This window comes from Nicotiana tabacum, chromosome 15 (genome assembly GCF_000715075.1).
Source record: "Nicotiana tabacum cultivar K326 chromosome 15, ASM71507v2, whole genome shotgun sequence".
Taxonomy (NCBI): domain Eukaryota; kingdom Viridiplantae; phylum Streptophyta; class Magnoliopsida; order Solanales; family Solanaceae; genus Nicotiana; species Nicotiana tabacum.
The window spans coordinates 46,849,228-46,873,646 of NC_134094.1; the positions used below are offsets into that span (position 1 = coordinate 46,849,228).

Genomic DNA, 24,419 nt, shown 5'->3' on the forward strand with positions numbered 1-24,419 from the left:
TCGCTGCCTCTTGCTCTTAATAGCTTTAGATTTATAAATCTGTTTATGTATATTTCGAACAGATGATGTATTTTCGTACGAGCTTTGTAAATTATATGTCTTAGAAGCTCATGACTTGTACCACCAATCCTTTGAATTTTGTATAGAAAGCTCAGATATTTTATTTATTGATTCTTGTTATCCTATTTAAGTTGTGTTGTCTATCATTTGGTTTACCTAGCGGGTTGAGCTAGGTGACATCACGACTATCTGGGTTTTGGGTCGTGACAATTCTAATTACTAAGTATTGTCCTTAAATTTTATGTGGAAAGTAGTTCAATATAATATGAAAATGCATTATAATTCATATATATAATTATAGGTTACATGAATGAATTACAATTATAACATATTTTTCAAATATATAAGGAACAATAAATTTAATCTTAGGATAATGCCTTACCACACCGGTACAACATTCTCTAGAAATGGGGAATGACGTCATGTATAATGAAATCAACCAATATCTGGTTTGTAAAGATAAAAACGTATTAAAGTATCTATTTTTTTTCCTCTTTACTGTATTTAAAGTTTTATTTGTAATCCTTTTTTACTCTTCCCTTTTTCTTGATTAGTTTCCCATTGTCTTTGTAATCATGTTGTAAGATATATTAACGTAGAAGTTCCAACTAAATATGCTCGATTATCGATTTTGCACAAACACATATGTAATTAAATTGGATGAAGTTTAGAGAGATTTTTTATATTGATTGAGAATAACTCAAATAAAGAAGAATTTATAAACAATATTTTCATTGATTTTAAATTCCTTAATATTTGAAATTTTTTAATTATATTATATAGTTCAAATAACAAAATATTTGTATAAGAAAATAATTAATTAATTTTAAAATTCGAAATATTAGAATTTTCTATCTAGCTCAAATAAGAAAAGATTTAAAAATAATTATAATTTTAATTAACCTAAATTAAAATTCTATTCAATATAAAATTTATTTTTAAAGAGTTATAAACACGGACCCGAAAAAGCTTCGTTTTAAATATAGCTAGATATAATATAGACAAGAGTCATTATGCAAATTTTAAGTGTGCAACTAAAAAAGGTACGAGTACGGATGGGAATTACATGTATTATCTCCTTGTAAATCGTTAAAACCTCTCTCCTCTGTGTCCCCACATTATCTACACACTACCATAAGCAGCAATGTGTGCATCCCATCCCATCTCCACTCTCGCATGGCCATGGCCATGTCCACACTCCTCTCCCTCTCTTTCCACTCACCAAAACCTCCGCAAAAACCCAATACGGAACCCATCATCTCTACCAAACCTATCTCTCTTTCTAGAAGACTAGTGTTCCTCGCTGGTTCTTCTACTTCCCTCTGCCTTTTCCTCTCTCCAATATCCTCTGCTGAGACGAAATCCTTGTCATCCTTCCTTTCCGGCATTTCTAATACTAAGTCTTGGTTCCAGTTTTACGGTGATGGTTTCTCCATTCGTGTCCCACCTCAATTTGAGGACCTCACCGAGCCTGAGGTATGATCCTTTTTTTTTTTTTTTGTGTGTGTTGTTTCATTTTTTAAGAAGGATTTTACTTTTACAATATAATGATTTTTACACTATGATTTGGTTTAGAACCAAGTTATGCAGGGATTGCAGTGCGAAGATTAATAATACATGGATTATAATGCACTGATTGTTATATGCAGTGTTTAATTTTTTATTGTGCATTTGGTTCATTGAATTAAAAGTTAGATATATACTGTATAATTTAAAAACCTCAGGGGTAGTTTTTCCATTTTAAATGCCTTATTCATGTATAATTAATCACAGTATTGCTTATACCACATTGGACTTGATATAAATAATACAGGAATTGGCGTATAAGCTGTACATGTATTAGTTATACTGGAATTGATAATTGCTACCAACATTGGATAAACAATGCATATATTTAATATTTTTGCATATATTTAATATTTTATACCATGAATATTTTGTCTGATGCATCTAACCGAACATGCCTTATTGTAACAACGCATATATTGCTATTGATATAACTTAACTCAATGTAGTAGGTAATTCACCTTATTTTCCAGGTTATCAACTCGTTCTTAATATAAACAATGATCTGTCTATGGTTTTTTAATGATTTGATAATGTAAAAATATTACAGTATCATTATGTGTATGTTAAAACCATTGAAATTAAAGTGGAAGCATGTGTTAATTGGAAATTGGAAAATTCTTTTAGGCGTTTCCTTATTTCGATCATGTTTCAGTAAGGTTTTAATCGTTAATTTTATGGTTCATTCTGATCAAGCTGAGAAAGATAATTGGAAGATAGAGTAAATAAAAAAGAAAAAATAATACCATAAAGCAGTATTAACTGGTTCAAATATGTGTTCAGCGAGAATGTGGTATTTGATCCATTTAACATGTCCCTTTGTAGCATAGAAAATTTGATAAACTAGAAAAAAGATTGATAAAATGTCTGCATAGTAGAATCAAGGATGTATTTACCAAAGAGAAAGAACAAACTGATCAAGAATGTCTAATCACAAGCTTCTGGTTATATTCAAAGTAGGACTGATTTGTACTTTAATAAGAAGGTTTGTTTTGTTTTTAAAATTCTGAAAGGTTTGGCCTCTAAGAGTTTAAGCTGCTTTTTTCCAGGATTATAATGCTGGCCTATCACTATATGGAGATAAGGCTAAGCCGAAGAAATTTGCAGCACGTTTTGCTTCTTCTGACAGGTAGATTTTTGGATCTCCATTGTCTGCTCCTTGCCTTATCCCTGTTATTGTTGAAATCATTTTTCAAAACTTTATGGTTGCAGTAAATTTGTTTTACTCTAATATTCCACACATAATCATACTTTACAGTAAGCCTTGAAAGTAAAACATCATCTGTTCATATTTAAATGTTATTCAGCATAAATTCCACCAGACTACTTGCTCTGGAAGGAGGAATATTGTAAATGTAATTCAATATTCTTTGTTAACTTCTGATACTGATTCGCTCACACACACCCATCCTTGAGTTGAACACTTCGATATAATTGTGATGCTTGTATGCCATGAATGAGTTGCGTTTTCTATCTCATTTCGTTACTGTCTAGACTTCTACATTAACTGCATCTTAATTCTCTTAGCAATGGTTATGACATCTGTTTACCCGAAAAATCGGATAACGTTAGATTTGTGTATGGTTCTAAGGATATACGATACAATTTGATATAAATCGTGTAGAGAAATAAAAATATGTGTATTCTTAACTATGAGAATGAAAATACTGAGCAAAAAGAATGAGTAAAACAAGCACAAGGGATTATCTTTTTCTGCCCCCGTGATCTTTTGTTGCTATCCCTCTTATAGTAGAGGGATCCTACTTTATATACAATAAAAAATACATAGTGGAGAGCCCATGATATATTGTCTTTTCCTCGATTTCCGCCAAGATTCTCTCTCATAGTGCGGTTGCAACGGCCCTAATCTGTGAGCTCGATACTGGCTCGAGCTCGGTGTTGGATCGAGCCCTCGGCCTTGGTCCGAGCTCGATTCTGACTTGGGGTCTCGGTATTCAGGGTGAATGTTGGTTGGTCCATGCATCTTCGATAATCTTCGCTTTGCCTCGTAGTTCGATTTGGATATGGGCTCGATAATGATATCGAGCTTGTCATTTGATCGGTCTTAGAGCTCGAAGTTCGCCGCCCTTACTTCGGATCTTGACCGAGCTTGTCATGCAGATATCCTTTGATCGAAACATTATCGTCTCGATCAGTCCGTACGACTGACTCTGACCGTATACAGATAGTCCCCTCGTTTCTCGGAAAAGGATGTGGCGAGAAAAGATATGATTTCCCAACAGCTCGATCAGATATATACTGACATTTTCATCGATCCCGACCATGACGTATGTGATAGCTGTCCCATCGGTTCGATTTTACCGAGGCATTTAATGTGTCAGACGGTGGTCGGCCACCTCTGATATTGAACCGTCATTGTTTCAATTTATAAATAGCCTTTCCTTCCACCATTCATCATTTTATGTCTTCAGTCTTCCAAATTTTGCAAATTCCTTTTCTGAGTTTTCTGCTTGTAAACCTGTGAGTTTTACTGGAAATTCTTCCTTAGAACACCAAACACTTCCGTCCTTTGTTTATGAAATTTTAAATGGCAAAAACGTTTAAAACTGTTCCGCAAAAAGAGACCGCTTCTTCATCTCGACCTACTGGTGGCGAGGATGTGGAAGAGCCCCGCCCTGAGGAATTCGTTCCGGTTGGGTGTTCGACCGTAGGCGATTTTAAAATTGAAAAGCCTTCTCCAATACCGGGTCGGTGTGAGCCGATGTCGAGGTATCAATATTCAATCACCGAAAAAGTTCTCGATAAAGTCATACAAGAATGCAACTGGGATAATAAATTCGTAGTAATCCCATCACCCGATGAATCAATTACTACGTATGTCGAAGGGTTCTTAAGTGTTTATACTTATCTTTTCACGTTGGGACCCTTAGACCCTGTCATCGTCGCCTTTTGTAAGAGGTACGTACGATGTGACCCTCGGCCAAATCCACCCTTCCTTTTGGAGGATAGTGATTCTTCTTCGATTTTTCTCGAGCAAGGTCGAGGGGCGTGTCTTCACCCTCAATCATCTTATGCGTCTTTACAGTCCCCGACTTTATCGAGGAGGGCTGATCAAGCTTGCTCGCCGAGCAACCAAAGCGCCATTCTCGAGCATAGACGAGACCCGGGATCGGGGTTGGATGGGCCGTTTTGTTCGAATTAGAACCTCAGATCTGATCCCTGTCGATAACTTGCCATTTCCCGAGAAATGGAATATGAGCCGTGAGTAAACGTTTCTCTTTGCCCGTTTTGATTTTGTGATTGCTTTCTATTTTGCTGATCCATTTTTCCTTATCATAGTCGTAGCTCGAATGCCGGAACCGATCCCGGATCTTAGACAATGGGTCGAAAGCCTGGTGCTGCAGAGACCGTACTCCGAGCGTGCTTGGGTCGAATTATCAAAGGGCCGATGGGAGGCCAGCAGTCATGGTCAATCTTTTTGTCGATTTGTCTCTTCATCGGTTTGTATGGTAAATCTCCCTCTTCCCTTTTGTAGGACTTGGGAAAGATGTAGTCATGAGGCCACCGTCCGGTGGCGAAGAAGTTCCTGTCCCGAAGCAGGTGAAAGAAAGGAAGAGAAAAAACGTATCGGGCTCCTCGAACTCGGAAAAGAAGAAACCGGCTAAGAGATCTCGGAAGCCGAAGGGGGGCCCTGGTGTTATGTCTTCGGAAGCGGTCCGCCATTCAAGGGATGAGCCCGAAGAAGGACAGGAGAATTTAGCCTGCGTACGGGCTAATGTTGTAATTCAACAGTCTTCCAATTTGGTGGAAGCAGATCGGGGAACCTTGGCCATAATCCCAGAACAAGAAGCCAAGATTATCACTTCTCGAGCTAAGATAATTGGAAGGGATACCGAGGGTGGATCTTCTCAGGCAGTAGAAGATATTTCAAGGGATGAGTTCAGGATAGTTGACATTGGCGGATCCCCTCAAATTTCGGATGCCATGATTCGAGAGGCCGTCATGTTGGAGGATCGGTCCTATGAGGGTATTCAGGAGTCGGCCGATATCCACGGTTTTTTGGAGGGGCTCGAGTCTTGTGCCTCGGAGGAGGTTACTGGTTTCGGTGGAATGCCGGTACCCAAAAAAGCGTCGTGGTTGGGTTCCACCGAGCCTTCATCGATTCATAAACTGGTGGACCAATTTCCGGCCCCGAGTATCGATCCCGACCGAAGGCGGAAGATAGTGCTCTCCGTACCTGCGGATACCCGAATTTTTTCTTCCCCTGTGGGGATTGCCAGTTACCTTCGGTCCTTGGTGACCGAAGAAGATCAATCAGTGATGAATGCGGTGGGGCCCGCCTGTCTCTTCAATGAGGCCCAACATGCTTTGAATCGGGTAACTCTGATGGCATTTTTGCCGCTTCTTTTACACAGAGTTGCAGGTAATTTTAATGTTTCTCCTTTTGTTTGCAGGCTTCGGTGTTGCATCACGAGGCCTTTCTCTGAATCAGGGAGGAGCATGATGTCGAGGTTCGGAGCCTCACTGAGAAGAGTCTCGTACAGGCTTCTTAGTGAAAAACTTCAAGCAGATTTGACAGCGGCTCGGGAAGAGCATGAGGAGATGGCTGAGGAGGTATTCCGCATGTTCCATGATAGTGAAGATGAAAAAGAGATAACCACTAACGATCCGATTCTGCAGATGCGGCAGAGGATCAGATTGGACGGCTTAACTCACAGGTAGATGCGCTGATGGCCGAGGCAGAAGAATTAAAAAAGTGTATGGATAACCTTGCCTCGAAAAAGGAAGCTGTCGAAGCTCAGTTGGAGCTGTCAGATGCCCAACTTCGATCTGTGAAAGAAAATGTTTTGGGGCTGATTGAAAAGATGAAAGAGCTTCAGTATTAGTTGGATTTGGTCAGTTTAGATAAAGCAGATTTGGCCAAAGAACTCGAAGTGGTCAGATCTGAAGTAGTCGAGGTCAACAAAAGAGCCGATGCCAAAGTGGCTCAGTTCAGGATCGATGTCGAGGTTAATCAAACCAAAGCCGCGAGCATGGTCGAACATGCAAAGTGGCAGGCTCGGAGAGAGGCTCTCGAGGAGGTCAGATCTCACGGCTTCGATGTTGGGGCCGAGATCGAAGTCGCCAGGGCAGAAGAGAACAAAGCTCGGAGGTTGGCCTTTCCTGAGGAGGACTCCGATGACTCGGGGGAGTCTGAAGACGAGGATGATGCCGAGAATACGGCCTCCGATGAAGATTGAGTCATTTAGGGCCTTAGGTCGATCGCTGCGTTCTTTTGATACCGCTTTCGGCTTTTGTATAAAGAACTTCCCTTTGGAAGAGTAGCCGCCTCTGTACAAAAATATTTGTAAATATAAATATTTCTTCTTTTTGAAGAAAAATAGCCTTTCAAACTAAATAGATAGTTTGAATTTAAATCTCTGTTGCCTTCGGGCCTTATGGGTAGTCCCCTTCGCTTTATCGAGCTCGAACATCCTTCAGCTTAAATAGTCAAGTGTTCGTTTTAACTCGAAGAAAATGAGTAGTTTTGCTCGAAATCGAAATAAAAGTAACCCGCAGGCTTAGTAATAGAGTAAATGATTCGAACTCGATGCAATGCAGCCCGTAGGCGTAATGATCGAAGTAGCCCGTAGGCTTAGTGATCGAGTGAGTGCTTGCTCGAACTTGAAATAAAAGTAGCTCATAGAGGGCTTGCTCGAACTCGAAATAAAAGTATCCCGTGGGCTTTGTAGTCGGGTGAATGATTCGAACTCGAAATAACATAGCCCGTAGGCGTAATGGTCGAGTGAGTGCTTGCTCGAACTCGAAATAAAAGTAGCCTGTAGGCTTTAGTAGTCGAGTGAATGATTCAAACTCGAAATAATGTAGCCCGTAGGCATAATGGTCGAGTGAGTGCTTGCTCGAACTCGAAATAAAAGTAGTCCGTAGGCTTAATGGTCGAGTGAGTGCTTGATCGAACTCGAAATAAAAGTAGACCGTGGGCTTTGTAGTCGAGTGAATGATTCGAACTCGAAATAATGTAGCCCGTAGGCGTAATGGTATAGTGAGTGCTTGCTCGAACTCAAAATAAAAGTAGCATGTAGGCTTTGTAGTCGAGTGAATGATTCAAACTCGAAATAATGTAGCCCGTAGGCGTAATGGTCGAGTGAGTGCTTGCTCGAACTCGAAATAAAAGTAGCCCGTAGGCTTTAGTAGTCGAGTGAATGATTCGAACTCGAAATAATGTAGCTCGTAGGCATAATGGTCGAGTGAGCGCTTGCTCGAACTCGATCCCATTTGCATAATAAATATTGAACGAGTTTATCTTAATTCTGTTTGCATAATAAATGTAGCCCGTGGGCTTAGTAGTCGAGTGAATGATTCGAACTCGAAATAATGTAGCCCGTAGGCGTAATGATCGAGTGAGCGCTTGCTCGAACTCGATCCTGTTTGCATAGTAAATCTTGAACATAGAATATCGGTAAAGAAGAGGGATTTCTTTGCAAATCATTATACATGGGTTCATGTTTTGCGTCAGGGCTCAGGCCAACTACATAAGCATGGTTCGTTTTGACCATTTGGCTCTTACAACGTTTCCTGTTGAGACGTTGTTTGTCATGAAATAACGAAGTAACTTCCTTTGCACCGAACTTGATAATCATCACAGATGCGTTCAATGATAAAGCCCCCTAGTATACGAGGTTGATTTTAAAGAGGCCTCGGATACTCAGCACTAGTATCGTTTCCGCTATATGGCTGGTATCGATCTCTGGTCGACTTTTACTTTTTCGTAATGGACCTAGAAATCAACTGGTCATCTTCGACTCTTATTTTGGATTGATATCAATTGTGCACATCGGTCAAAGTAATAGCTGGGTACTCGATCAGATTTTGCTTCAGCCACCATGAAGCCATCGAGCTCTGCTCGTTTAGACCTTGAGTGAAAGCTTGAACAGCCCAATCGTCTGTGACTGGTGGCAGATCCATTCGTTCCATTTGAAAACGAGCTACGAACTCCCTTAGCATCTCGTTATCCTTTTGTATTACCTTGAACAGGTCCGACTTTCTGGTTTCGACCTTTATGGCTCCGGCATGTGCTTTTACGAAGTAATCTGCAAGCATAGCAAAAGAGTCAGTAGAGTTAGATGGTAAATTATGATACCATACCATTGCTCCCTTTGACAGGGTTTCACCGAATTTTTTCAATAATACAGATTCGATCTCATCATTTTCCAAATCATTGCCCTTGATGGCACACGTGTAAGAAGTGATGTACTCGTTGGGGTCGGTCGTTCTGTTATATTTGGATATTTCGGGCATACAAAATTTTTTGGGGATTGGTTTTGGGGCTGCACTCAAGGGAAAAGGCTTTTGAATGAATTTTTTCGAATCTAGCCCTTTTATCATTGGTGGAGCTCCAGGGATCTGATCGACCCTGGAATTATATGTTTTTACTTTTTTATCGTTGGCTTCGACTCGTTTTGTGAGTTCCTCGAGCAATTTAGTAATTTCGGGAGTAGTCCCCGATTCTGGCTCGTTTGACTTCACTATGGCTGGTTCCGTTCTGTGGGTGATTTCTCGAAGCGGATTGGGCTCCGGCCTGCTTCGTTCCTGAGTTTGGCTCTGCAACTGAGCTATCGCTATTTGCTGGGCTTGTAACATCTCGAAGATCACCCGTAAGCTGACTTCGATCTCCTTCACGTTATGGGTGTCTCGAGCTACGGATCGAGTACCGCCCTGAATGTTTTTTTCTGGTTCGGAACGTTGGTTCGCCTCAAGAGCCACTTGTGAATTGACATCTAGCGGTACTTCGACTCGAGCTTCGGTGACATCGTTAATTCGCCTTCCGGCCCTGGGTGCAAGTCGTTGGTTTCATCTTGAAGGCCGACTTCGTGGTCGATAGGTATAGCCATCAATCGAGGGTTTGCCATTGTTGATCTGAAGTTGTAAACTGGTGTGTATTGAAGATTTGTATCAAACAACCACTATTACCCTTAGCCCCACGGTGGGCGCCAAACTGTTTTTTCCTAAAAAATCGGATAACGTTAGATTTGTGTATGTTTCTAAGGATATGCGATACAATTTGATATAAATCGTGTAGAGAAATAAAAATATGTGTATTCTTAACTATGAGAATGAAAATAGTGAGCAAAAAGAATGAGTAAAACAAGCACAAGGGATTATCTTTTTCTGCCCCCGTGATCTTTTGTTGCCATCCCTCTTATAGTAGAGGGATCCTACTTTATATACAACAAAAAATACGTAGTGGAGAGCCCATGATATATTGTCTTTTCCTCGATTTTCGCCAAGATTATCTCCCATAGTGCGGTTGCAACGTCCCTAATCTGCGAGCTCGATACTGGCTCGAGCTCGGTGTTGGATCGAGCCCTCGGCCTTGGTCCGAGCTCGATTCTGACTTGGGGTCTCGGTATTCAGGGTGAATGTTGGTTGGTCCATGCATCTTCGATAATCTCCGCTTTGCCTCGTAGTTCGATTTGGATATGGGCTCGATAATGATATCGAGCTTGTCATTTGATCGGTCTTAGAGCTCGAAGTTCGCCGCTCTTATTTCGGATCTTGACCGAGCTTGTCATGCAGATATCCTTTGATCGAAACATTATCGTCTCGATCAGTCCGTACGACTCACTCGAATCGGTTTTGACCGTATACAACATCCTAATTGGAGGAGACATCCACAAAGCAATCACGAAAGATGTGTGCTTTTCATAAAGCAAGTAAGATGTATGCTTTTCCATAGAAGTCGGTGTGCTTAGTTTTGGAAAAAAAAAATCTTTGGCATCTCTCTCTATTTGTAGCATTCAGGATTCTCCTGTGACTACTGTTTGATTAGGGAGTCTTTGCTGCACTCGGGATCTTCTCCTCGGGATCTCATCTGCTTTTCTTAGTCTTCCAATATATTCTCTCACTTTTTTTTTGTTTGTTTGCATTCTTGAAACTGCAAAAAACTGGCGGGGGCAGGGCAAAGGCTTCCCTGTCCCAAATCTGCCGCAGCCTGCCTAGCTGCCATCCCTAGACACTTGTAAATGGATGGTAGGTCATTGCAACATTATCAGATTAAGAGACTTACACATTATAAACATCCAATGCATCTCATAATCTCTGTTATTGAATAGCACAAGAATTTCCTCATTAACTCTTCATCTGGATTTTTCATTTAGGCTGGTGAGATCAGTTAAGCTGTCAGAAGAGCCATTATTTTTTACAGAAAAAGAAGAGTAGATGAGATTTTGGGTATATTTTGTTTGACTATTCCCTCAAGATTTTGGGATTTAATAGTTTCTACATAGAGTCCAAATTAGGATGCATGCATAATTAATCTTCGTACTTGATAAAGAATAATAATTCCTATCTAATCCGTAATTGCAGGGATATCACATCAGATTCTTCATAAAAATTTTGTTTGACTATTCCCTCAAGAATGATAGATTTCTTCCCCTCCCCCTCCTCCCTGATTTGATGATTGTTTAATGTACAATTGTCATAAATATTTGATATAATTACCTCATACCCAATGCGTAATCGCAGAAGGGTAAATACTACCCACTGGTCACACTAAAACAATCAATTTAATCTTAACAAATAAAAATTGAATTATTACATAACCATGGTTAAGTGATAAATAAGTGTATGAAAGACAAACGTCTTGCATTTATTGATTTTGGTGTAAATACCGGGTGCAAGTAAATTTTTACCATCACAGAAGTCCAGTGGATATGCTCCTAAAGTAAAAATAACTCTTTAATTTGTAAAGAAAACAATGCAGTTCAAAATAGAGACTTAAATGCCCATGAAAAAAATAGATAAGAAAACTTTTCCGGGATGGTAATTGAAAATTAAATGTTCAGGGGAAGGATTTGGTATTCAAACTGCAGTACTCTTTAGAAAAAGAAGAGGAGACTTTTTAAATGATTTACTATATTATTCACTCAAGGTTTGGGGGTTTATATAGTTTTTACATAAGCTCTAAATTATGAAAATGTACATTAATAAAAGCTTCCTACTTAATACAAATAATATCTACCTAATATAAGCTGTAATTACAGAAATATCATATCTCTATATTGTCACAGATCCTTATCATAATTATATAGATTGATATAGTTTTATAGATCCTTCATCCTTTACAAAATTTTACAAATTCTTAGCAATTTTCATCAGTGTTGCTCTGCCTCTCAAAGGATTCTCCTTGTGATTCTATTTTCTTTAGTTCTCTTTTTCTATGTACTACATTATCCATTATCTTTTCCTCACAGCAATCTCTAAGGAAGAAAATAATCTAATGAATAATCTTTGCTCTCTTCAACGATGTCTCTTCAATTGTATTATTTAATACTTATTTATTATTGTTGGTTTATGTGATATACAGATCCGAAGTTTTAAGTGTTGTGATTCGCCCATCTAATCAGCTGAAAATCACCTTCTTAGAGGTTCGTAAAAGGCAATACTGGTGCTTAATTCAATCTCTATTCTGTGAATGTTTGTAAACTTAGTTTTTTCATGAGATTTGTTATTATGCTGTCAGTATCTGTAGCAACTCCCGGATCCTCTTCATGAGATTAGCTCTTATGCTGTAAGTATATGTAGCAACATTCTGATCGTGTCCTATTGTATTAACTTTAACAGGCCAAAGATATTACAGATTTAGGTTCACTTAAGGAGGCAGCTAAAATATTTGTTCCAGGTATTGTTGTAAATGGCCGTCACATTCACCTGTTTTGCAAGTTTGCTCTTTAATGAATCGTATTTCTTAATTACTGATTATCAGTATGGCAGCTGGCGCAACACTCTATTCCGGCCGCTCAATTAAAATTAAAGAAGATGAAGGTTTCAGGTATATTCATACTAAAACATGTTAATGCTTCTTTAAGATCAGTATTTTTATTTTCTATCAGAGGAATGGCAATGGTTGGAAGGCTGAACTCTTGCAATATTTTACCAGTCAAAGTAACCATTTTCTGATCAAGAGATTTCCCACCGAAAATATGCTTTGAAGATGATCTCTCCTCTCTTTGAGATTTCTTTTAACTCACTGCAAAACTTCTTGCATCAACATGTGTTTACCCGAAAAATGGATAGAGTTGAATTTATACGCAGTTCCGAGGATATGTGGCGTAACTTAACACAAAATATAAGGATAAATAGAAATGTAAATATAGATTGCAAAGAATGCAAAATAGATAAGGTTATCAGGAACAATGAATCTTAGAATTCAACAAATAGAATCAATCTAAGAAATCTGAAAGAACGATTCTTTACTGTAGAAGAATATAGCACTTTTATTACAATGTAAGCCTGAAAAAACTTGTTTTACGGAATGGTAACCAAGCCCTTTTATAGTGGAGGGATTTGGCTCTAAGCATAATAAAATAAACATTCAGTGGGAGACCCATGATAAGTCAGTTTTTCCATGATTTCTGCCAAGATTCTCTCTAGTGGGATTGCAACGGCTTTTGTCTGCGAGCTCGATCCTGCTTAGAACCCTCGATTTCGATTCGAGCTTGATGATGATATCGAACTTGACACGGATTGGCCTCTCCGGGTTCGAGGTTAGTTTGTTCCACCTTCGGGGTCTTACTTCGATAGATCATCGTTCGAACTCGATCGGACGTGCTAAGGCCGAAACCTATTTCGACCGTATACAGATAGTCCCCTCGTTTCTCAGAAAGAATGTGGCGAGAAACGATATGATTTTTTAACAGTTCGATCGGATTATAACCTGTTGTTTCCATCGGGTTCGACTATGACGCATCTGGTAGCTGTTCCGTCGGGTTAGTCTTTCAAGGCATTAAATGTATGTCGGGCGGTGGTCGGCCACTGCTGATACTGAACAGCCATCGCTTGAACCTATAAATAACCCTTTCTTTTATCTTTTACCACTTTTACATCTTCTATCTTCCAAATTTCCCAAGTTCTTCTTCGTACTCTCCAACTTACCAGTAAATTTGTGATTTCTTTCTGCAAAAGTCCCTTTTCAATTCTACCAAATCTTTGTCACTTTCTTCTATTCCTCACCTTTGAATTCGAAAATGGCGAAAACATTGCAAACCATTCCTCAGAAAGAGAAGGCTTCATCTTCACAGTGTGCCGCCGATGAGACACCGGCAGAACCACGGCCTGAGGAGTGTGTTCCCGGGGTGTGTGTCCTTACTTCAAATTTTAAGGTCGATAAAGGTTCATCGGTCCCTGGTCGGTGTTCGCCGGTATCGAGGTACATGTGTTCGATAACCGAGAAGCACCTCGAACAGCTAAAGAAGGATTGCAATTGGGGTGAAAAAGAAATAATAATTCCTACCCCTGACGAAGATATCACTTCTTATGTGAAAGGGTTTTTGAATGTGTATACTTACCCTTTCACTTTAGGTCCCCTCGATTCCATTATTATTGACTTCTGTCGACAATACCAGGTAACCCTAGGCCAGGTCCATCCTTCTTTGTGGCAGATCGTTATCCTGATCTGATATTTTGTGAGCAAAATCGAGGGGATGCCGTTCACCCTCGACCATCTTATCTGATTGTACCGTCCTCGACTTTTTCGAGGAGGGTTAATAACACTTCAGCGTCGGGCTACCAAGGCTCTGCTCTCGAGTATTGACGAGGACAGGAACTAGGGTTGGATGGGCATGTTCGTTCGAGTAAGGGCTTCGAACCTGATTCTGACTTAAAAGATGCTCTTTACCGAGGAGTGGAATATGAAACGTAAGTGTGATCTTGCTGTTACTTCTGCTTTGTTCTTTCATTTACTCTCTCATCGACACTCCTTTTTTGTGATGTAGCGGTTCCCTGGATGCCCGGAGCAGTTCCCGATCTCAAGAATTGGGTACAAGCCTTTGTTTCGACCTCCACATACGCCGAGCGCTCATGGCGTGATTTGTCAAAGGGTCGGTGGGAGGCCAAAAATCACGGTAAGATCATTTCTCGGACTCTTTGATGATCCGAACGAGGTGGTTTTCAAAATATTTTATTAAGGTTTTCCATATGCAGGTTTGGGTAAGGATGCGGTTTTGAGGCCCTTGTCCAATGAGGAGGAAATTTCGGCCTCTGTCCCAAAGCCGGCGAAGGAAAATAAAAGGAAAAGAGCCTCGGTTCCCGAAGATCCAAAACCGAAGAAGAGGATGGCTTGTAAGCCGAATAAGAATGTCATTCCTTTGACCGTGGAATCTGTTCTGCGTCTAAGGGATGAAGATGATGAAGAAGAAGAAGAGAACGATGAGTCCGCGCTGGCGGTCCGAATGAAGAGAACCACCGATGCCTCATCGCCGGTTGGATCGATGATGCTCCATGAGGCTACGCCTCGAACTGAAGATATACCGGAGAAAGATTCGGGTAGAGTCCCCGAACTATCGGATATCGAAGACGCATCTCATCGGAGTCGACCGGCAGGGGGTATGACCGAAGAGGCCCTCGAACCCCTTCGAACCGAGGAGAACGCTCCAGGCGATTCATTTGGGGCAGCAGCAGTTGAGGATTCGCCTAACTTTCCCGCTTTTTCCACAGGGGTGATCCGGGAAGCTCAAGCTCTGGGAGCCCTCGATCTAAACAGGCCTCATAATGAAGAAGATCCCTTTCGTGACCTGTTTATCAGCATTGAGGATGTTGCCGGTGCTGGTGATGAATCAGATCTTTTTCACGGATTGCGGCAGGCTTTGAATCAGGTGAGCTTTTAAAATTATTTTGTCGGTACTATCTTTATGTTCATTTTCGTTAACTTCGCTTCTTGTTTCTTTGTAGGCAGCGGCAGTTCATCGAGAACAATGTTCTCGATCCCAGAATGAGTTGCATCGATACGAGGCCAACCTACAACGGGCTACTGACGAGAGGAACTCCCTTAGACTTTCCATAGGGCAGAGAGAAGAGGAAATAAAAGACCTCCGAGCTAAGCTGGCCAAGGCTTGTCGAGATCAGACCGATTTGTCTGAGCAGGTAATGATGCTTTTGAAAGCCTATGGGCTTGATACCAGAACGATAGCTAACATTTCGGTCTCACAGCTGCAGCAAAAAATCGAGATGATCGGGAAGCTTCGTGAGGAGGTCGACGTGATAAGAACGGAGTCTTTGCGGTGGAAAGAAGATATGGACCGCTTTGCTACAAAAAAAGAGACTGCTCGAGCCCAGTTATCAACGTCCGAAACCCAACTTTAGAAAATGAAGTAAAAAGGCCTGGTTCAAGCAAGAAGAATTGAGGAGCTTGAAGCTCGGTTGGCCTCTGTACTTGCCAAGGCCGAATCCGATGCCGAAAAGGCAAAGGCCAATGCGGATGCGCTTGTGGCCGTCTATCGGGCCGATGCTGAAGCTGCCCAAGTCCAGGCAAGAGAGGCAGCCGAGTCCGCCGATATTCGAGCACATTGGGTCGCCGAACTTGCTAAGTGCCGATCCAGAAGGGAAACTCTCGAGGAGATCCATGCTCGTGGTTTCGATCTCGTTGAAGAGATAAAAAGGGCCAAAGAACTCGAAGCCGATGTTGAAGCTCTGGTTTCTGATGGCGATGACGATGACGATGACGATGACGATGGGAGCAAGAGCGGATACGAAAACGGGGGGGGGAGCCTGATAAAGAAGAGACCGCTCCTGATCCGACGGAGAAGAGACTGCCCTCGTAGATAACCAAGAAACTTAGCCCTTAGTTTTCATTTTGGTTTTTTGTGTAGGGTCCTATTCGGACATTGTAAACATTCTTGTATATATATAAAGATCTTTTCTTTTCCCGACTTCCCTCTGTTTTATTCTCTGCCTCGTGAAGATTTTGTTTCATTCATGCCTTATGAAGATTTTCATAAGGCTTTAGGCAATTTGATCGTATTTGGACCTTGTAGCCTTTATAACCGAGTCAGTGCTTGCTCGAACTCAAAATAAGGTAGCCCGTAGGCTTAGTAGTCGAGTGAGTGATTGCTCAAACTTGAAGTAATATAGCTCGTAGGCTTATTAGTCGAGTGAGTGATTCGAACTCGAAGTAATATAGCCCGTAGGCTTAGTCGAGTGAATGATCCGAACTCGAAGTAATGTAGCCCGTAGGCGTAATGGTCGAGTGAACGTTTGCTCGAACTCGAAATAAAAGTAGCCCGTAGGCTTAATCGAGTGAATGATTCGAACTCGAAGTAATGTAGCCCGTAGGCGTAATGGTCGAGTGAGCGTTTGTTCGAATTCGAAATAAAAGTAGCCTGTAGGCTTAGTCGAGTGAATGATTCGAACTCGATGTAATGTAGCTCGTAGGCTTATTAGTCGAGTGAGTGATTCGAACTCGAAGTAATATAGCCCGTAGGCTTAGTCGAGTGAATGATCCGAATTCGAAGTAATATAGCCCGTAGGCGTAATGATCGAGTTAGCATTTGCTCGAACTCCAAATAAAAGTAGCCCGTAGGCTTAGTTGAGTGAATGATTCGAACTCGAAGTAATGTAGCCCGTAGGCGTAAGGGTCGAGTGAGCGTTTGCTCGAACTCAAAATAAAAGTAGCTCGTAGGCTTAGTGGTCGAGTTTATCTTAATTCTGATTGCATAATAAATCTCAAAATAGAGGAATTTTCCTTGGATATAAGATGCCGATAAAGAAGAGAACTTTCGTCGCACGTTATTACACGCCCGGGCTCGGGCCAATCTATATGAGCATGGTTCGCTTCGACTATTTGGCTCTTACAATTTTTCCTATTAAAACCCTGTTGTTGTGAAATAACTTTCTTGCGAGGCCTCGGATATTATTGTAAATGATGCACGATCAATGGTTGCCTCATTAAAAACATTGCCGAAAAACCCATTTGGGATAAAACCGGTCTAAGGGAAAAAGAGTGCAACGCGTGCTTTCAAGCGAGAGATCCATCTTAGCCCTTGTTCGGACTTCTGCAGGGGTCAGTTTTGAGATATAAACGAATATGAAAAGGTTGTACCTTAGCAGTAGTACCGTTTTAGATGTGATACATTCCAGCTGCTTGATAGCTATTTGCCGTTTATAATGCCGAGCATGTACGATCCCTTTCCGATGTTCTCGAGCACCTGATATGGTCCTTCCCAATTCGGTCCTAGTTTCCCTTCGTTCGGAATTCGGGTATTGATGGTAATTTTTCTTAACACTAAGTCCCCAGGCTTGACATGGCGGAGCTTGGTTCTTCGATTATAATATCTTTCGATTCGCTGCTTTTGGGCGGCCAATTGGACGAGAGCAGCTTCTCGTCTTTCGTCCGATAGTTTGAGGCTGGTATTCATAGCCTCGTTATTTGATTCTTCCATCGCGAATCGAAATCTGGCACTGAGTTCACCAACTTCGACTGGTATCAATGCTTTGGACCCATATACTAAGGAGAGTGGGGTCGCCCCCGTACTGGATTTTGACGTTGTCCGATATGCCCAAAGGACTTCGGGCAGGATTTCTCTCCATTTCCCTTTAGCGTCATTCAACCTCTTCTTTAAGTTTTGAATGACAGTTTTGTTTGTTGATTCGTCCTGCCCATTCCCACTGGGTGGTATGGCGTCGATAGTATCCTCCTTATCTTGTGGTCTTCGAGGAATCTTGTTACTTTGCTGCCAACGAATTGTTTTCCATTGTCACATACTATTTCGGCGGGTATCCCGAATCGGCATATGATATGATCCCAAATAAAGTCTATAACTTCTTTCTCTTATTTTCTCGAACGCCTGCGCTTCAACCCATTTAGAAAAATAGTCTGTCATAAATAAAATAAATTTGGCTTTACCTGGGATCGATGGCAGAGGGCCGACGATATCCATTCCCCATTTCATGAATGGCCATGGGGATAGGACTGAGTGGAGTTGCTCTCCGGGTTGGTGGATCATCGATGCGAACCTTTGGCATTTGTCACATTTACGAACAAATTCCTTCGCATCTTTGCCCATATCGATCCAATAATACCCTGCTCTGATTATTTTTCGAACTAATGTATCGGCTCCAGAGTGATTCCCGCAAGTACCCTCGTGCACTTCCCGTAGGATGTAATTGGTATCTCCCGGACCCAAGCATACTGCCAACGGTCCATCGAACGTTCTTCGGTACAGCGTTCTGTCCGAAGCCAACGTGAATCGAGCAGCTTTAGTCCGTAGGGTTCTGAAATCTTTAGGGTCCGATGGGAGTTTTTCGCTCTTCAAGTATTCAATATACTTGTTTCTCCAATCCCAGGTTAAGCTTGTAGAATTTATTTCGGCGTGACCTTCTTCGATTACCGATCTCAAAAGTTGAACAACATTCCCCGAGCCCGAATCATCTACCTCGACCGACGACCCCAAGTTCGCAAGCGCATCGGCCTCATTATTCTGTTCTCGTGGTACATGCCGTAAAGTCCATTGTTTGAAATGGTGCAAAGTGACAAGCAGTTTATCTAAATACCTTTGCATTCTACCTTCTCGAACTTCGAAGTTTTTGTTTACTTGACTCACCAACAGCAAGGAGTCGCAATTAGCTTCAATGACTTCTGCTCCCAAGTTTCTAGCTAGCTCGAGACCTGCAATCATGGCTTCATACTCTGCCTCATTGTTAGTCAACCTGATAGTTTTAATAGATTGCCTAATAGTGCTACCCGTGGGTGGTTTCAAAACTATGCCCAGCCCGGACGCTTTTACGTTCGAAGCCCCGTCCGTAAAAAGGATCCATACCCCCGATGATGTACCTGATTTCAACGGTTCTTTTTCGACTTCGGGTACGAGGGTTGGCGTGAAATCGGCCACGAAGTCTGCTAAAATTTGAGACTTGATGGTCGTGCGGTGTTGATATTCGATATCGTACCCACTGAGTTCGACGGCCCATTTAGCCAGTCGGCCTGATAACTCGGGTTTGTGCAAAATATTACGAAGCGGGTAAGTGATTAACACACATATGGGATGACATTGAAAGTACGGCCTTAACTTTCTTGAGGCGCTTATCAGTGCAAGTGCCAATTTTTCTAAGAGCGGATATCTAGTTTCTGCTTCTCCTAAGGTCCGACTCGTATAATAAACGGGGAATTGCGTACCTTGCTCTTCTCGAACTAGGACACCGCTTACGGCGACTTCCGATACTGCCAAGTACAAACAAAGTTTTTCGTCTGTTTTTGGAGTGTGAAGTAGTGGTTGGCTTGATAGATATCGCTTTAGTTCCTCTAATGCTTGTTGGATTCATCTTGAAGCCAGCTTCGTAATCGATCGGTGAAGCCATTTGATTGGTGGTTATTCGTAGCTGATTCGAAATTCAAGATGTTTTCGGAAATAAGTGCAAAAGCATAATGGCGTGTTTTTTCAGATTTGTATCAAATAACCACTGTTATCCTTGGCCCCACGGTGGGCGCCAAACTGTTTACCCGAAAAATGGATAGAGTTAAATTTATACGCAGTTCCGAGGATATGCAGCGTAACTTAACACAAAATGTAAGGATAAATAGAAATGTAAATATAGATTGCAAAGAATGCAAAATAGATAAGGTTATCAGGAACAATGAATCTTAGGATTCAACAAATAGAATCAATCTGAGAAATCTGAAAGAACGATTCTTTACTGTAGAAGAATATAGCACTTTTATTACAATGTAAGCCTGAACTCGATCGGACGTGCTAAGGCCGAAACCTATTTCGACCGTATACAACATGAAAGTATGATACCTTCTCTCTCTGTAACACAAAATGATGGAGATACTTCCATTGTTATCTCTTATTTCGGCAATCATGGTTTATGTATTTCAGTAGCACTGGTTTATGTATTTCAGGACATACTATTTCTATGAGTTTGGTAGAGATGAACAACATGTTGCATTAGTGGTTGCTGTTAACAGTGGAAAGGTATCTTGTTCCATCTTGTTTTAGAAGGCTCTTGTATTTTTCTGTAGTTTCATCAAGATTTATAACATGTTTATAACATGTTTGGCCAAACTTTTTTTTGGGCCAAGAGCGCTTGTTTCTAAAATTAAGGTGTTTGGCCAAGCTTTTAGAAGGAAAAAAAATGTTTGAGTATAAGCAAAAATAATTTTTAAGAAACAAAAAAAAAACTTTTCCTAGAAGCAATTTTTCGAAAAGCACTTTTGAGAAAAATACACTTAAAACTTTTTAAAAGGTTGGTCAAATATTAGTTACTGCTCAAAAGTGCTTTAAAAATTAATTAGTCAAGCAGAAATTGCGTCTCACCAAAATTTTTTCTTTGAAAAGCACTTTTCAAAATAAGCTGATTTTAGAATCTTGGTCAAACAGGCTATTAATCTCCTTCTAAAGGTGTATTATTGTAGCCTATGTTCTGGATTCCTGACTAGGATTCACCAATCCAATCAATTTTGCAAAGACCTAAGTTGGTTACTACTTGGAATTGGAGCCTCCTCTTGGACCAAAAATTAAAATGGCATCTTTTCCTTATTATTTGTTTTAAGCGCATATTTATTTTTGCAGGCTTATATTGCTGGTGCCACTGCTCCCGAGAACAAGTGGAATGATGATGGTTTGAAGCTCCGATCTGCTGCGGTATCACTGATAGTCCTATAAGCAGAATACCATAATTTAGCAGGTTCTATTTCGTCAATGTTTTCCTATGTGGTGCCACACAAATACTATTGGTCAAAGTTTTCTTACCTAGTTCATTTGTTATCTCAGGCAAGAGTTGACAGTGTGTATCATCCATTCTTCTGGATTCAATATTCAAAAAGCAAAGCTCCTGCTATTTGCAAAGCGAAGACATTATAGCCTCAACTAAAGCAGATTGGAGATCAACACTCTGCACTGTGGTTAAGCCATAATGAAATTGCATGGATTCTACTAATATTTCATGACAGATGATCATAGATTGATGTGATTTTTACTTATAATCTTTTTTTTTTTGGGGGGTGGGGGGGGGGGGGTGGGGGATATTACTTTCGTTCTGTTCTATTTATTTTTGTTGTATTCTTTCGTTGCTTCTAAAGGATTCGATTTCATCGGAGCCGAGATTAGTTAATAGGCTTCTAAGCTGGCCTGGCTGCTTGTTTTACTTACAATTTCTTTTTTTTTCCCCCTTCATTTGGCGTTCTTTGCATAACTGTGTAACCTTTTGTTTAGAAAGTGAAAAAAATGATAAATGACAATTGATAATATAAAAAGAGAGAAAATAAATAATTTGTTATGTGTTATAAAATAAAGACTATAAAGTAAATAAACTGAAGACTAGTATAGAGAGAGATTGATATATTATTCAACTTCAAACTGATGTATATAATGAACTGAAAACTCCTCTATTTATAGAAGAAATGAAGCAGTTGCGAGGTTTTTCTTGAGCTGCTTGCAACCTGCCTGTTTAATAAGAATCTGCTGCAAATTATTTCATTGAGTCGGCTTTTTAGGAAGCAGCTGCGAGGCTTTTCTTGAGCTGCTTGTAAGCTGTCTGCGTGAGCTGCTGGCAACCTGTCTGTTTAATAAGAAGCTGCTGCAAATCATTTCATTGAGTTGCTTGCAACCTGCCTGCATCAGCTGCTTGTAGATAAACTTCAATGGAGTACCAAACGGATAATCTTCTTCAGGAAGATTATCTATAGCGAAGTAATAAATGGACATCAATAATATAATTATTTTCATAACACTCCCCATTGGATGTTCATTAAAAGATATTGTGCCTCGTTAAAACCTTACGAGGAAAAACCCAGTGAAAAAAATTCTAGTGAAGGAAAAAGAATACACATATTTAGTAATACGCATTTCTAGCTGCCTCATTAAAAACCTTACAAGAAAAACCCCATGGGAAAAACCTTAGTAAGGGAAAAAGAGTACAACGCGTATTTCACTCCCCCTGATGAAAACCTTGTTTCAAATATTTGAGTCTTCGTATTCCAATCTTGTATACCATCTTCTCAAAAGTTGAAGTGGCAAAGATTTAGTGAACAAATCTGATGGATTGTCACTTGAAAGGATTTGTTGCACATCGATGTCACCATTTTTCTGAAGATCATGTGTATAGAATAATTTTGGTGAAATATGCTTCATTTTATCTCATTTTATAAATCCTCCCTTTAATTGGGCTATGCATGCAGCATTGTCTTCGTATAAAATTGTGGATCTTTTATCACATTTCAAACCACATTTTTCTTGAATAAAATGAATCACTGATCTCAACCATACGCATTCCCTACTTGCTTTATGAATAGCTATTATCTCAGCATGATTTGAAGAAGTAGCAGCAATATATTACTTTGTGAAGCGCCATGATATGACAGTACCTCCACATGTAAGCACATACCCGATTTGAGATCGAGCTTTATGGTGATCGGATAAATAACCTGCATCTGCATAACCAATACGATTTGCACCACCTTTGTTAGCATTAGCAAGATATATAAGTGCACCAATTGCACTGAGATAGAGTATTTCAGGACCAAGGAGTTCCTCATCCTCTTCTGGAGGTCGGAACGGATCCTTATTCACTTCAAGTGATCGAACACCCATTGGTGTACTTAATGGGTGGGCTTTGTCCATGTGAAAGCGTTTAAAGACCCTTTCTAAATAGGCAGATTGATGGATAAATATCTCGTCTGCTAAATATTCAATTTGCAGACAATTTTATTTTTCCAAGATCTTTCATCTCAAATTCTTTCTTAAGATATTCAATTGCATTTTGGAGCTCTTCTGGAGTTCCAACAAGATTTATGTCATCAACATAGATAACAAGTATAACAAATTTTGATGCCATTTTCTTTAAAATATATATGGACAAATAACATCATTTATATAACCTTCTTTCAGCAAATATGCACTGAAGCGATTATATCACATTCGCCCAGATTGATGTAAACCATACAAAGATCTTTGTAATCTGATTGAGTACATTTCACAATACTTTGAACTATATGCTTCATGCATTTTAAATCCTTTAGGGATCTTCATATAGACTTAATCAAATGAGTCATATAGGTTATGACTTGCATTTAGATGGCATGACATCTTCAGGCGTCTGGACTACAGGTTCGATCCTCACAATCTTTTATAATATTGTGAACTATATTGTATCAAATATATCGTCGTTGATCATTTTGTATCGGTTCTTAAGTGACATAACTTGTTAAGATCTCATCACTTTCTTTATTTTCAGGTACCTGAACTTGTTCTGGAGTTTCATGAACTGTTATGTCATGGGCTCTTCTAGAGCTCATTTCCTCCTCATTATGATCATTTTGATCATATAATTTCAAGTATTATTACCTTTGAAACCGATCGGTTTACTACGCTTCATGCGTGCAGTAAACTTTATCCTCCAGGGACTTTAGTTTTAATAGGATCATTGGCAGCTGAAATATAATATTTAATTTTAGATCAGCAAATGCTTCTGGCATTTTGACTTGAATTATATTCTAAGTGAGGATCATATTAATGATAGTTCGATTCACATAGCATATTTTTCAATTGTTTATTCCATCCCCCAAATGTTAGAAAAACTAACATATATCTCCAATCTTCTTTGGGAAACCTATTTTTGTGCAATGTGGTAGAGAAATTAATCATATACCACATATCAAAAGTTATTAGATAGTAAAAATATTTGGTTTCTGATCCTAAACCAATTGTGAAGGGATGACTTATTATATATTATTGGTATGATGCATACAAGTGTTGTTGTATACAATGTAGAAAATCTTAGACCAATACGGGAAGCTTTGTTCTCATAAGAAATGATTTAGCCATTAACAGAAGACATTCAATGCTAAACCAGCTTGAATATACCGGCATTATCAAGATGAATTGTCTTGATTACATATTCTGGAAATTATGCTCTTAATTGAGAAAAGAAATTTCAAATGCTAAACTGCAGGTTGACGATAAACACACATATAACCATCTCATATATGCATCTATAAGTGGTTCACATGATAGGTGAATGGGCCCATACTCACCTTTTATATATTTCAGAATTCAGGAGCC

General features: G+C 40.0%; 1 protein-coding gene across 3 annotated transcripts; it reads left to right on the forward strand.

Annotated features, from left to right (window-relative positions):
* Window positions 1-1,166: 1,166 nt before the first annotated feature.
* LOC107811196 (uncharacterized) lies at window positions 1,167-21,511 on the forward strand. 3 transcript variants are annotated; one of them, XM_075230817.1, is made up of 10 exons: window positions 1,169-1,536; window positions 2,676-2,755; window positions 11,954-12,014; window positions 12,211-12,268; window positions 12,353-12,418; window positions 15,082-15,239; window positions 15,316-15,507; window positions 20,261-20,333; window positions 20,931-21,045; window positions 21,132-21,511. In XM_075230817.1, the coding sequence occupies exons 1-8, from the start codon at window positions 1,237-1,239 to the stop codon at window positions 20,276-20,278; spliced, it is 933 nt and encodes a 310-aa protein (XP_075086918.1). In that variant the 5' UTR covers window positions 1,169-1,236; the 3' UTR covers window positions 20,279-20,333; window positions 20,931-21,045; window positions 21,132-21,511. The 3 variants fall into 3 exon arrangements, with proteins under 3 accessions (XP_075086917.1, XP_075086918.1, XP_016491566.1); XM_075230816.1 differs by lacking the exons at window positions 20,261-20,333; window positions 20,931-21,045; window positions 21,132-21,511 and adding an exon at window positions 15,574-16,290 and having other exon boundaries at window positions 1,167-1,536; XM_016636080.2 differs by lacking the exons at window positions 15,082-15,239; window positions 15,316-15,507 and having other exon boundaries at window positions 1,182-1,536; window positions 12,361-12,418.
* The last annotated feature ends 2,908 nt before the right edge of the window (window positions 21,512-24,419 follow it).